Genomic DNA, 12917 nt, shown 5'->3' on the forward strand with positions numbered 1-12917 from the left:
TAAACCTAAGACCTAGTTTTGGGGAAGCAGTGTAGGTAACCCTGTTATGCGCTGTTAAACCCCACTGATTTTTCTGCGAAGAACTAAAACGCTATCCTTTACCTGGGAGTAAGCTCGGTTGCTGTCAATGGGGCTTGCTTCTGAGTAAACCCTCCTAGGGTCATGATTCATCCGTTGGAAGAGTTGCACGGTTGCTTCAAAGCAAAGCCACCGACTGCCACCAAGCTTACTCGCAAGTAACGCACGCCTCGGGGCCAACTGTTTTTCTAAACTAAAACCTCAGTATTCAGGTTAAATTGCTGTGTTGGCACTTTGCGATAAATAAGTGGGTTTTGGGTTGCAATTTGGGCACTCGGTCTTGAAAAGGTTCGCCATCACTGCACTAGGATGTTGTGGGTTTTCCAGGTTGTATGGCCGTGTTCCAGTGGTATTTTCTCCTGATTTTTTGCCTGCATCTGTGGCAGGCGAAACGTCAGGAGAAAATACCGCTGGAACATGACCCGACTACCCGGAAAACCCACAACATTCTAATGTTCCTTTTTATCTATTGCAATTAGTAGCTTTTAGAAATAATTTCAGTGGGTCCCTTATGTACCACTAATGGCCCTAATTTACTCCAAACTAAAAGCGCTCCAGCAGCTAGGTCTCATCCTAACTACTCATATCTTCTGTTGTGTATTTCTCTCTCTTTCTCTTCTTTGCTCTACCCTATTTCAGAAGCGCTTAAGAGTAAACCTTTCTGTCCTTTCCAGGAACTGAAAGCGACTCACCTAGTAAACCTCCAGCGTTCCCCCGCACTACTTTGAAGCCCAGTGTCCCAGACCGGCCCCCTCACAATCCTCCGTTTGGTCCCAACATCTGCGATGGAAAATTTGACACTATCGGTGTGCTACGGGGAGAGATGTTTGTCTTCAAGGTGAGGCTTTGCGGGAGAGGCCGAGTGTAGGGGAGATATCGGGTGAGGGGGGCGTCTGTCCTGCCTCGGAGTCACTTTAGTACCTTTTTGCTCAGCTCTGTGCTGCAAAAAGAGAGAAAGAGAAACAGAAAGCTGGATTTGGCAGCTGGTATAAAATGTGCAAATTTTGGAAGTTTTTGCAAATCTGCTAGCATTGCATAATTTAGTTTGCTTCCGTTGGACATGATTATGGGCACAAATTGTGCTGCCGGTCCTCCGGGCCATTGATTCCTGCTTACATCACTCTCCCACTGAGATTTTAATCGGGTAGCGCTCGCTTATCTTCCATGCCGTGAGGACACTTTTAAAAGTGAACTGTCAGCCCAGATTGTTCCATGTCCAGTTATATATTATTCACAGTAACAGTTATTGATTTATATAATACCATTGACACGCATGGAGCTTTGTGGTGTACAAAAAGAAAATGCTCTGCCCCAAAGAGGTTACAATTTGACACAGATGAAAAAGACGGGGCAGGTTCTTCACCAGTATTGTGTTTGGTCTATGTCCAGCCAATCCAATTATATTAATCTGCACGGTTTTTTCTTTGCTGTTGGTTTTGGTGAAGTTTTGCCAATGAAGTCAGGTTGTCAAACTGTATGCTTATTTTACTCCCTACATGGTGGAATGACCTGTCTGAGTCCCCACACCAGGGGCGTCTCTACAGAAAATAGCACCTGTGACGTCAGCGTGCCCCTTGGGTACCTGGCCTGGGGGTCCTTCCTCCCGGATTTTATCCATGTTGTGTTTGTCACATATCTATTGTTTTCTATTGCTCCTATTGAATTGTTTATTGACCACAACAACCCTGGGTGCCATTCCAAAAACACTAGGGCGGCACTTGAAACATATTTCAATCGACAAAATCAACATCTGTCAGATTCAGAAGGCAGCTTGGCTGAGATCCACTTGAATACTACACCGATCCATTACAATGTCCTAGGCCTCTGGGTGCGGCTCAAATTGAAAGGCCAACAACCAGCTAAAGAACTAGCAGCTGTGATATTGAACATCATCATCATCATCATCATCATCATCATCATCATCATCATCATCCCGCACGAATACTACGCCAATACAATACAACTTCCTAGGCTTCTGGGTGAAGCTCGAATTGTAATGAAGGCCAACAACCAGCTAAAGATCTGGCAGCTGTGAAATCTACAACAACAACAACAACAACAACAACAACAACAACAACAACAACAATAAATAATAATAATAATAATAATAATAATAATAATAATAATAATAATAATAATAATAATAATAGAGTTTCAGCGTCTATGACACAAACCAGCTGAGGTCGTCCCAATGGTAATCGGCACGCTGGGTGCCATCCCAGAAACACTAGGGCAGCACTTGAAACATCTTCGAATTGACAAAATTAACATCTGTCAAACTCAGAAGGCAGCCCTGCTGGGATCCGCACGAATACTACACCGACACATTACAACTTCCTAGGCCTCTGGGTGGGGCTCGAATTGTAATGCAGGCCAACAACCAGCTAAAGATCTGGCAGCTGTGAAATCTACCATAATAATAATGCTTCCTGTATTTTGTTTTGTTTTTATCACTTTGCATCACTTAACGCCAGTTCCGTCCTTCCAATTTTCCTTTTCCAGGACAAATGGTTTTGGCGGGTCCGGAACAACCGTGTGATGGAGGGGTATCCTCTGCCCATTGGCCAGTTCTGGGTCGGCCTCCCCTCAACAATCAACACAGCTTATGAAAGGAAGGATGGGAAATTTGTGTTCTTTAAAGGTAAATGGGATTTACGCAGACAGTTTCATTTTGGAAAGCTAGGGCGTCGAACTCATTTGTTATGAGGGCCTGATAGGACATTGATGTCACTTGGTTGACATGTGGGGAGGAGGGAGGGCGAGGGCGGGAGGGATGCCTCGGTTCTCAAACCCCCAGGAGGCTCACCAGGCCAGATCAACACTGGCTATGTGTCTGGCCCCTTTCCACACATGCAGAATAAATGCACTTGCAATCCACTTTCACAATTGGCCACTAACCTGGATAGCTTTAAAAAGGGCTTGGACAGATTTATGGAGGAGAAGTCGATCTATGGCTACCCATCTTGATCCTCCTTGATCTCAGATGGCAAATGCCTTAGCAGACCAGGTGCTCAGGAGCAGCAGCAGCAGCAGGAGGCCATTGCTTTCACATCCTGCACGTGAGCTCCCAATGGCACCTGGTGGGCCACTGCGAGTAGCAGAGAGCTGGACTAGATGGACTCTGGTCTGATCCAGCAGGCTAGTTCTTATGTTCTTATGTTCTTAATTGTTTGCAAGTGGATTTTGCTATTCCGCACAACTGCAAAGTGCTTTGAAAGTGCATTATTCTGCGTGTGCAGAAGGGGCCTCTGTGTCTGTGTGTAGCTGTCTTGGCTGTCAAGTCCACAGTGGGCCTCACTAGCCCAGATCAGCATGGGGGGGAGGGGGGCCTACCTTGACTGGGGAACCCGCATCAAGGGCGGAGTGGGTGCCTGGACTGGTCAGCAGACTCACCAGGCCACATTTGGAATGAGGACGGGTTGCCTCAGTTGGCTCGCGGGCCTGATAAACCCTCTCAAGGGCTGCTTGTGGCCCCTGTTGTAAAACCTTCCTTGGATTATCTCTGGAGGACGAATGCCCTCTTTTAACCCACTTTATTCCTCCGGGGACCGTTGCGATTACCGGGAGAGGAGCCGTCTCAAGACGCCTTCGTTTCAGCTCTGTGAATCACGCGTGTTGCAGAGTGCCCGCCAGCCAGTCATCTTGTCTCCAGCCGAAATTGACAAGGAGGCTGAGCCTAATTTGTGGCTTGGCTTTTTGTCTTCCTCTGGCAAAACAAGTCGGAACAGCTGCCCGAGCGCTGGAGTATTTGCGGAGGGATCAGCCGGAGATCCTTCGCTGTACTGTCTGATTTGCCCAGCCTGCCTTTCCCCTGGCTTTTGTGAACTTCACACACACACACACGCACACACACGAGAGAGAGAGAGAGAGAGAGAGAGAGAGAGAGAGAGAGAAAGAGAGGCAGAACTTTCAGCAAACACAAGATCCCACTGGAGATTTTACACCCTCTTGACTTTTCCCCACCCGTCCTTTTCTCTTGCAGGAGAGATGCAGGGAAAAGGAGGCCGAGGGGGGGGCGGTGCGGGGCGTGGAGGCGTCTCCGGCTGTGTCGAGACACGCCGGGAACGCTGCAGTAGAATGAACCTCGGCAAGCAAGCGGAGAATGGCGTTTTGCGAAAAACCTCCTCGCAAACAGAAAGCCAGCACCACAAGCCCAGAGAGGGCTCGGCGCTGTTCCCTCCTGCCGTGCTAGATTTCTAGTTTCGAGGAGGCTTTTCCAAAATGCAAAGGAGCTTGAGAGATTGGACTCTACCGCTTGCAGCTTGAAGTGACTCGCTCTTCTACGCTCTCTCGGGACTGCGCTGGGCCTTGCCGGCTTGTTTTCTCGCATGTGTGAATCAGACCTCAGCCATTTTTGGACTCCTACAAACAGATGACTCTTCTTTTTGGTAGCTGCCCCAGCTCTGATGTAGAGTTCAGTGTAAACCGAGGCAGGGCGTAGACAGGTGCATCTCCAGACAGGACCAGGCTCAGGGTTTTAACCAGCATTGTGGGAAACTATATCACAGTGGTGGCGAACCTATGGCACGGGTGCCAGAGGTGGCACTCAGAGCCCTCTCTGTGAGCACGCGCACAGTCACCCCCCCACCCCCCACACATCTAGGCTGGTCTGGGCTGCTGGGCTCAATTATTAACATTAAACCTAAGACCTTGTTTTGGGGAAGCAGTGTAGGTAACCCTGTTAAGCGCTGTTAAACCCCACTGATTTTCATGCAAAGAATTAAAGCGCGATCCTTTACCTGGGAGTAAGCTCGGTTGCTGGCAATGGGACTTGCTTCTGAGTAAACCCTCCTAGGGTCGTGAGTCACCCATTGGAAGAGTTACACTCTTCAAAGCAAAGCCACCGACTACCACCAAGCTTACTCCCGAGTAACGCACGCCTCGGAGCCAACCGTTTTTTCTAAACTAAAACCTCAGTATTCAGGTTAAATTGCCGTGTTGGCACTTTGCGATAAATAAGTGGGTCTTGGGTTGCAGTTTGGGCACTCGGCCTCGAAAAGGTTCGCCATCACTGCTATATCACCTGTCTCCTTACAGGTGACAAGTTCTGGGTTTTCAACGAGGCCTCTTTGGATCCTGGCTACCCCAAACATATCAAGGAACTGGGCAGAGGACTTCCCACGGACCGGATCGACGCTGCCCTTTTCTGGGTTCCAAGTGGGAAAACGTACTTCTTCCGGGGAAACAAGTAAGTAATTGAGGATAACCCCTTTATGCTTGGTATTTTTACTTGGCCCTGAACTCAGTGGGCTGTGGACCAGTTAATGGGACTGTTTGCAGGAGTGGGGGGGGCAGGGTTATATGTTTAGCTTGTGGAAAGGAAGGGGGGTTTTCTTTTATAGAAGGGGAGATGGGATCAGCTGACCTGTGTGTCCTTCTGAGTGAGCAACAGTTATACTTTTCATGTGTGATTTTCAAAAGCTTTAATGATTTTTAGGGGACAGAGCGGGCTCGGCATTTAATATAATAGTAGTAGTAGTAGTAGTAGTAGTAGTAGTAGTAGTAGTAGTAGTAGTAGTAGTAGTAATAATAATAATAATAATAATAATAATAATAATAATAATAAAGTAGAAGAAGAAGAGGAGGAGGAGGAGGAGGAGGAGGAGTTTGGATTTATATCCCCCCTTTCTCTCCTGCAGGAGACTCAAAAGGGCTTACAATCTCCTTGCCCTTCCCCCCTCACAACAAACACCCTGTGAGGTAGGTGGGGCTGAGAGAGCTCCGAGAAGCTGTGACTAGCCCAAGGTCACCCAGCTGGCGTGTGTGGGGGTGCACAGGTTAATCTGAATTCCCCAGATAAGCCTCCACAGCTCAGGCGGCAGAGCTGGGAATCAAACCCGGTTCCTCCAGATTAGATACACGAGCTCTTAACCTCCTACGCCACTGCTGATTCGCCCACCCTGATCCTTCTTACTTCTCCCTCTGGCTTGGAGATTTTACTTGGAATTTTTTCCCAGCTTGTCATCATAGCTTTATGGGCTGGAAGTTTGATAATTTTTTTTAAAACACGGAAATACCGTGCGTAGAACTGAAATCACTGGTAAAATCACATCGTGGGTAGAGTTCTGAACAAAACAAAGAGACAAAAAGTATAGTTGAGCTTCAGTCCTGTGGATAGCAATGTTCCCCTAAAATCATCAGAGTAAATGGGACTAGAATCATATTACAGGAATATTTATATTAAGAGCTTCCCGACAACTGCCTTGCAGGGTAGACCAAAGTTCTGTCTAGTCCTGAATAGCAGCCGGAGGAGATCCTCTGAAAAGCAATGCATTAAATTGATGGCCTTCTCTTGTGGGTCCCCAGCACCTATTCAGAGGTATACTGTCTCTGCACATGGATGTTCCATTACCATCATCTGTTAATCTAGATCAGGGGTCTGCAACCTGCGGCTCCAGAGCCGCATGTGGCTCTTTCGTCCTTGTACTGCGGCTCCACCTGGGAAGGAGGGGAAAGGACACCGGAGGGAGGGAGGGAGGGGGCGGGGAAGGAGGTGTGCTCACCATGTCCCAAGTGCAACTTGCCATCATGGGCGTCGCCGTCACTGTCTATCTCACCTGCTTGGGAACATTTGTGGGGAACAAGATGTTGGAAGGGGAGGCGGAGGGCGGATCAGCAACGAGTGGACGTTAAAACTGTAGGGAGCACTGTAATGTGGGACGGGGCCTGGGGCGAGAGAAGAGTTCCCTTCACTCAATCCCTCCCTGTTGGAGAGCAAACTGAGTACCTCCTCCCCCCTTTGGGACCATGCCCTTGAAAGAGGTACCAGCACAGGTGGGAGGAGTGAAGTGAGGGAGAAGGAGGGGGCAGGCAGACAGTAAAGAAGAGGATGTGTTTATACAAAATGTGAAGGTAAAAAAACAACATATACAGTGTTATCTTCATTTTAAATGTCAAAAAGTATTTGCGGCTCCAAGTGTTTTCTTTTCCGTGGAAAACAGGTCCAAATGGCAGTGGCGTATCTACCTAGGGACAAGGGATACCCCTTGTCCCCCGGCGCCACTCTTCTGGTCACGTGGGGGGCGCAAAATTGGCCCCCCATGTGACCAGGAAGTCCTGCTACCTCGTCGTTTTTGCGTGCCTCAACCTATCTGTGTCAGTCGAGGCATGCAAAAACGATGAGGCAGCAGGACTTCCTGCTGCCTCCAAGCACCCTCAACCCCCCCAGACTCCCCCTCCCTCCCTTCCTCCCCTCCCCAGTCAGAAGAGACTGCTGGGAGCCCAGCCGGCAGGGGGAGGGGAGGTGGGCACCCTAGACCTTGCCCATGTCCATGGTGACATGGGCGGGGTCAAAGTCAGTGGGGGTGGAGCCTGGGGGCATCAGGGGGTAGAGCTGGGGTGGCGGTAGGGTACAGCCTGGGGGGGTATCCTGGAGACAATTTGTCTCCGGGCGCCATTTACCCATGGTGCGCCTCTGCTAAATGGCTCTTTGGGTGTTAAAGGTTGTCGACCCCTGATCTAGATGTAGTCTTTCTAAAAGCCATCTGAGTTAGTGGCCGTGGCCTGCACTAGTGAGGAATCTGTTGAACAGGGCCTGGCAAACTGTGGCGTTCTTGGCAAATGGGTGACTGACTTCCTCATCACACGTGGGCCATCTCTACAAAGAGAACCAGTTTAACTCACCTTGAGCTTGTCCAGACCTCCACAATCTAACAAAACCTACCTTCATGTCCCGTTTATTACTCAGGTACTACCGCTTCAATGAGGAGACCCGGTCTGTCGATGCTGATTACCCCAAGAACATTGACGTCTGGGAAGGGATCCCTGAATCACCCCGGGGGTCATTTATGGGGAGCGATGAAGGTAAGAAGGGAAATGACAGAGGGGGGAACATGGCAGCTATGGGGAGAGGGAAAAAAGGAAAGATTTCCCTAGCACAGAGCTGACCAGTGATATATATATGCTGTTGATTAAAGCACTGCTCTTGGGACAAAATTACCCTAGTAGAAACAGGCCCTGTCTTTGAAGAGCTATTGATAATCATTGAATTATATGGACCAGTGGTCTAACTCTGTACAGCAAAGGGTCCTTTCCATATCTAGAAGAAGAGTTGAATTCGTACGCCCCTTTCTCTCCTGTAGGAGAAAGGGGCTTACAATCTCCTCCCGCCCCCCAAAACAAACAGCATCTGAGGTAGGTGGGGCTGAGAGAGCTCTGCAGAGCTTTGACTAGCCCAAAGTCACCCAGCCAGCGTGTGTCGGAGTGCACAAGCTAATCTGGTGAACCAGATAAGCCTCCACAGCTCAAGTGGCAGAGTGGGGAATCAAACCTGGTTTTCCAGATTAGAGTACACCTGCTCTTAACCACTACGCCACTGCTGCTCCTTATATATATATATGGACTGGGTGTCCATATATAGTAAAATTCTCCCTCTGTCTATTAGAAAGGGGCCCTTTGCTTATTGATAATCCTAATAATTATTATTAACTCTAATAATCCTAATAATAATTAACTCTGTGCAGCAGCACTGCCTGTCCATATGTAGTCTGATTTGCCCTTCATCTATTAGAAAAGCCCCTTTGGTTATTAATAATCCTTGGAGCCATCGAAATAAATTATCACTGATTACGGACAGACTGTCACTGGTGAGCAAGTACATATTCATAACATGATTCAAAGATGACAACTGGCAATTATGAATGAAGGAACAGAGCTTTGATGACATGAATCACTGTTTTGCAGCTCTGAGGAAGGAAACTTCTCATATCTCAAACCAGAAAGCCAGTTTGATGCCATGGAACCTGGAATGGCTTTACAATAATATGGGGGGAATGGCACCTCAAAGATTGGTAGTGTTGCTGGAAACGACTTCATCAGTCTAGCACAGTGGTTCTTAACCTGTGGGTCGGGACCCCTTTGGGGGTCGAACGACCCTTTCACAGGGGTCGCCTAAGATTCTCTGCATCAGTGTTGTCAATCTGTAAAATGGATAAATGTCAGGGTTGGAGGTCACCACAACATGAGGAACTGTATTAAAGGGTCGCGGCATTAGGAAGGTTGAGAACCACTGATCTAGCACCTCACCTGGCTGAGATGCTAGAAAGTCCACTGCTGGCCAGAGGAGAGAAGCGATAAGGACGCGTTGTTAGCCCAGTATTAAGCAATCGTGGGGCGTAGTGGATAGAGTGGATAGGTCTATGGGCAGCCCAGTTCTACCATGGAAGCTTGCTGGGTGATTTTGGCCTCGTAAAAAAAAACAACTCTTGGCTTGGCTTACCTCACAGAGATGTTGTGAGAATAAAATGGAAGGGGGAATGATGATGCTGTAAAGCTGCTTTGAGTCGCAAATAGGGAGAAAAGTGGAGCATAAACAAACAAACAAACAAACAAATAAATGCAACGCATAAATGCAATGCATAAATGCAACCGTGAATCAAGTATAGGCCATTTCCTATGCAGGCAGATACACAAATGCCTGGTAGATTACCAGGACATACCTCAATTCCTTGAGCTGTCATAGGCTTAGAGGTCACTTAGTTCAACCCCCTCGTACCCAGTGCAGGAAATGCAAAAGATAAAGAATCCCTAAGCTTGAAGACCTCCTCTGGCCCCCTCCCTTCTGCGAAAGGTGTCAGAAGGAGCTACGGGCACCCCAATGAAGATCCCCATTTTAAAGTGTTACAAGACACCCCCCCTGTGGCCTACGAAAACAGAAGGATAGAACCCACCGGCAGATTGCCTTTTTTCAAATTCTCTCCCTTGTGGAAAAAATCCCTGCAGTTAACAATGTAGCGCATTCGCTTGCTATCCTATCCTGGCCTGCTATCCTAGTTTTTCTGCTTGCGGGGAGATTTAGAAGTGTAGGGTTACATTACGACTGCCAAACTCCACGTGGCGGTTGGCTATCTCCAGGAATTAAAACTGCTGTCCTTGTTCCAGAGACCAGTTCCTCTGGAGCATAGGTGTCAAACTCGCGACCCTCCAGATGTTATGGACTACAGTTCCCATCATCCCCTGCCAGCATCATGTTGGCGTGGGATGATGGGAACTGTAGTCCATAGCATATGGAGGGCCGTGAGTTTGACACCTGTGCTCTGGAGAAAGTCAGCTTTGGAGGGTAGATTTGACGACAGGATACTTTGCTGAGGTCCTTCCCTTCCCCAAACCCCACCCTCCCCAACTGCACCCCCAAAATCCTCAAATTTCCAAAGCGGACGTTCGCAACCCTGCCCAAATTGTCCAGTCCAAATTGTCACCTGCTGGGACCCTACTGGATACGCTTGGAGAAAAAAAAAATTATCGTTCTTCCGGGATTATTTGTGAAGTCCTTTCTTGCCTGGCGACTGTTAACTCTCTCTCATTTTTTCTCCTTTGTCTACCCGGCTCCCCACACAGCTTTCACGTACTTTTACAAGGGGGATCGTTACTGGAAATTCAACAACGAGAAGTTGAAGGTGGAGCCCGGATACCCCAAGTCGGTGCTACGGGACTGGATGGGGTGCAGCTCAGGGGGCCGCCCGGACGAAACGGAAGTGATCATCATATCAGTGGACGAAGGGGGGGAAGGGTCGGTGAACACGGCCGCGGTGGTGTTGCCGGTCCTTCTGCTCCTCAGCATCTTTGCCTTGGCGGTGGCCATCCTAGTCTTCAAGCGTTACGGCACGCCCAAGAGGTTGTTGTACTGCCAGCGCTCCCTGCTGGACAAGGTGTGACAGGGCAGCTCTCCGACTTGGGGCTAGGGGCGCGGGGCACTCCTCTCTCCTACCGTTTGCCACAAAAATCTCTCCTCCCTGCGCACTGTCCTTGGATCTCTTTCTTCCCGTTGCTACCGACTCGGCCTCCACCTGCCTCCTTCCTTTCCTCCGCCCTTCCCCGCCATCTTTTCCTTCCAAATCTGCTTTACTGGGTCTTCCGTCCCCCCCCCTCCTCTTCGCCCCTTCCTTTTTCTGCATTTACTCCCCAATCTCCATGCATAGGGTGTGCTGAGCATGCCCATTAACGTAAGGCCAAAGAGGACCTCCATGATGGTTTTCGTTCTTCCAGCCCCACTGTAGCCTTCCCCTCTGGGGCATCCCTTGACCTCGTGAGAAAAGACTTCACCTTGACACTTCAACTGGTATAACGGAGTAAGCTGGCATGGCACATTCCCACAAAGGTTACATCTGGCCCCTGGTGGGATCAGGAGTTAATTGCCACAGTAACCATTGGGCTGAAAACTCAGTTCTATCGGCACCCACCTCCTCCCTTGTATTCTCTTTTTGGGAATCGATTAGGGGTGGATACTTTCCATTGGCTCATTGAATAAATGGGGGGTGTCTTTAAGAAAGGGCACCTATGAGGATGGGAGTTTCACGTTTTTTGCACGATAGTGGGCGGAGCTACATTGATGACAGAGAAGTAAAGCATTCCAATTGGGGGCGGGGGGGAGGGAATCATGAAGCATTCTCGGCATTCCAGAAGGAATTGTATCATTCCATTGGGCTTGGCTTGAAAAGGAGGGAGGGGCAATGGGTGACCAATAGAAATGCAGATGTTGATTACCCGATAAGGAGCAGAACACAATAAGTGCAGTCTAAAACGTGGGGCGTGGCCTAAATGACTGTCCTCCTTGAGTCGGGACATCTTAAAGGGCCCACCTTGATGTGATGTGGGGTAGGGGAAGAAGAACAGTTATCTCTGCACAACACAGCTGGCCCCTTGGTACCCAGCATGGGACACATCTGATGGGACACATCTGGGACACATCTGGGCAAAGGGAGGAAGAATTGTTTTGGTTGACGGGAGGAGTAGGTAGTCACGGAGCAGTGGTCAGTGGGTTCAGATTCTGGCAGCACGGTCCACGTCACTTCACATCATTGTTTACTCCGACGCCTGATTATACTTGCATAAAGTTTACAATCGTTGCTTCTAATCCGTTTTGGATCCTACAAGGTTTTTTTTTTAAAAAAAACGGGACAGCAATTTGCAAAGGGAATAAAATAAAAGGGAAAATGGGTTGTGCACCAAAGAACTGCCTCACTGCCTTAATCCTCCTTTCCTGGGGAAAATGACGTTTGTTTATTTTTTTCTGTTCAATATGTAATTTTTAATTATTCTATAGAAATGCCTTTTTTTTTTAAGAAAAAGAAATTAAAAATAGTGCATCAACAGTAAGGGGGGAAATAGAATAGGGGTTAGAGCTGGACCCCCAAAATCCTGCAGGTCGGGAGTAAAGGGTTTAGGCTCTGTCTCCTGTTCAGACCATTTTTTAGCGGGGCGGGAGGGTTACACTGGGGTTGGGTATTCAGATGGTCTCCAAACGGAATTAAACTGCGTTTAACGATACATTTGTGTTTGCGGGTGGGTTTTTAATATTGTTTATGTTTCACTTTTATTATTATTATTGTTATTATTTTCCTATTAATAATAAAATAACCCATCTTTGGGAGGGGTCTATACATACGTTGCTGGGAGTCTACAGGCTATTAAATTCTGTTATTCCTTTTAACATTTAGCAATAAAAACCCCATTTCTGGGTGGAAATGGAATCAAAATTCTGGGAGTTTTTCCAAGATCTGTTTTCCTTTTTTTTCTCCCCTGCACAAATTGTTTCAGAACTATTTTGTTATTAAAAAAAGAATCACCAGAGAATTTAAAAAGAAAAATAAATGCTGGAATGTCCCCCCCTTTTTTTAGTAGTATTTTGTTTTAAAGTGTGATTTATTTTGCTTATGGGTAAGTAGATAAATAAATACCCTGAGGGGTTTGCGGATCTTTGTACGTCACTCCCCGCTAGTATTCATCGGCTCAAAACGTTTGGAATATCTGTATAGAAATACACTGTTTTAACTGGTTCTCCCCTAACTCATACACCAGTAATGGCGAACCTTTTCGAGACCGAGTGCCCAAATTGCAACCTA

General features: G+C 47.9%; 1 protein-coding gene across 1 annotated transcript; it reads left to right on the plus strand.

Moving 5' to 3' along the window:
* The first annotated feature begins 742 nt into the window (after positions 1-742).
* LOC125425493 (matrix metalloproteinase-14-like) lies at positions 743-12678 on the plus strand. The gene is made up of 5 exons (XM_048483089.1): positions 743-916; positions 2581-2719; positions 5116-5266; positions 7766-7881; positions 10414-12678. Exons 1-5 carry the CDS (start codon positions 902-904, stop codon positions 10728-10730), a joined length of 738 nt encoding a protein of 245 aa, XP_048339046.1. The 5' UTR covers positions 743-901; the 3' UTR covers positions 10731-12678.
* Positions 12679-12917: the final 239 nt, after the last annotated feature.

This window comes from Sphaerodactylus townsendi, unplaced genomic scaffold (assembly GCF_021028975.2).
Source record: "Sphaerodactylus townsendi isolate TG3544 unplaced genomic scaffold, MPM_Stown_v2.3 scaffold_591, whole genome shotgun sequence".
NCBI lineage: Eukaryota > Metazoa > Chordata > Lepidosauria > Squamata > Sphaerodactylidae > Sphaerodactylus > Sphaerodactylus townsendi.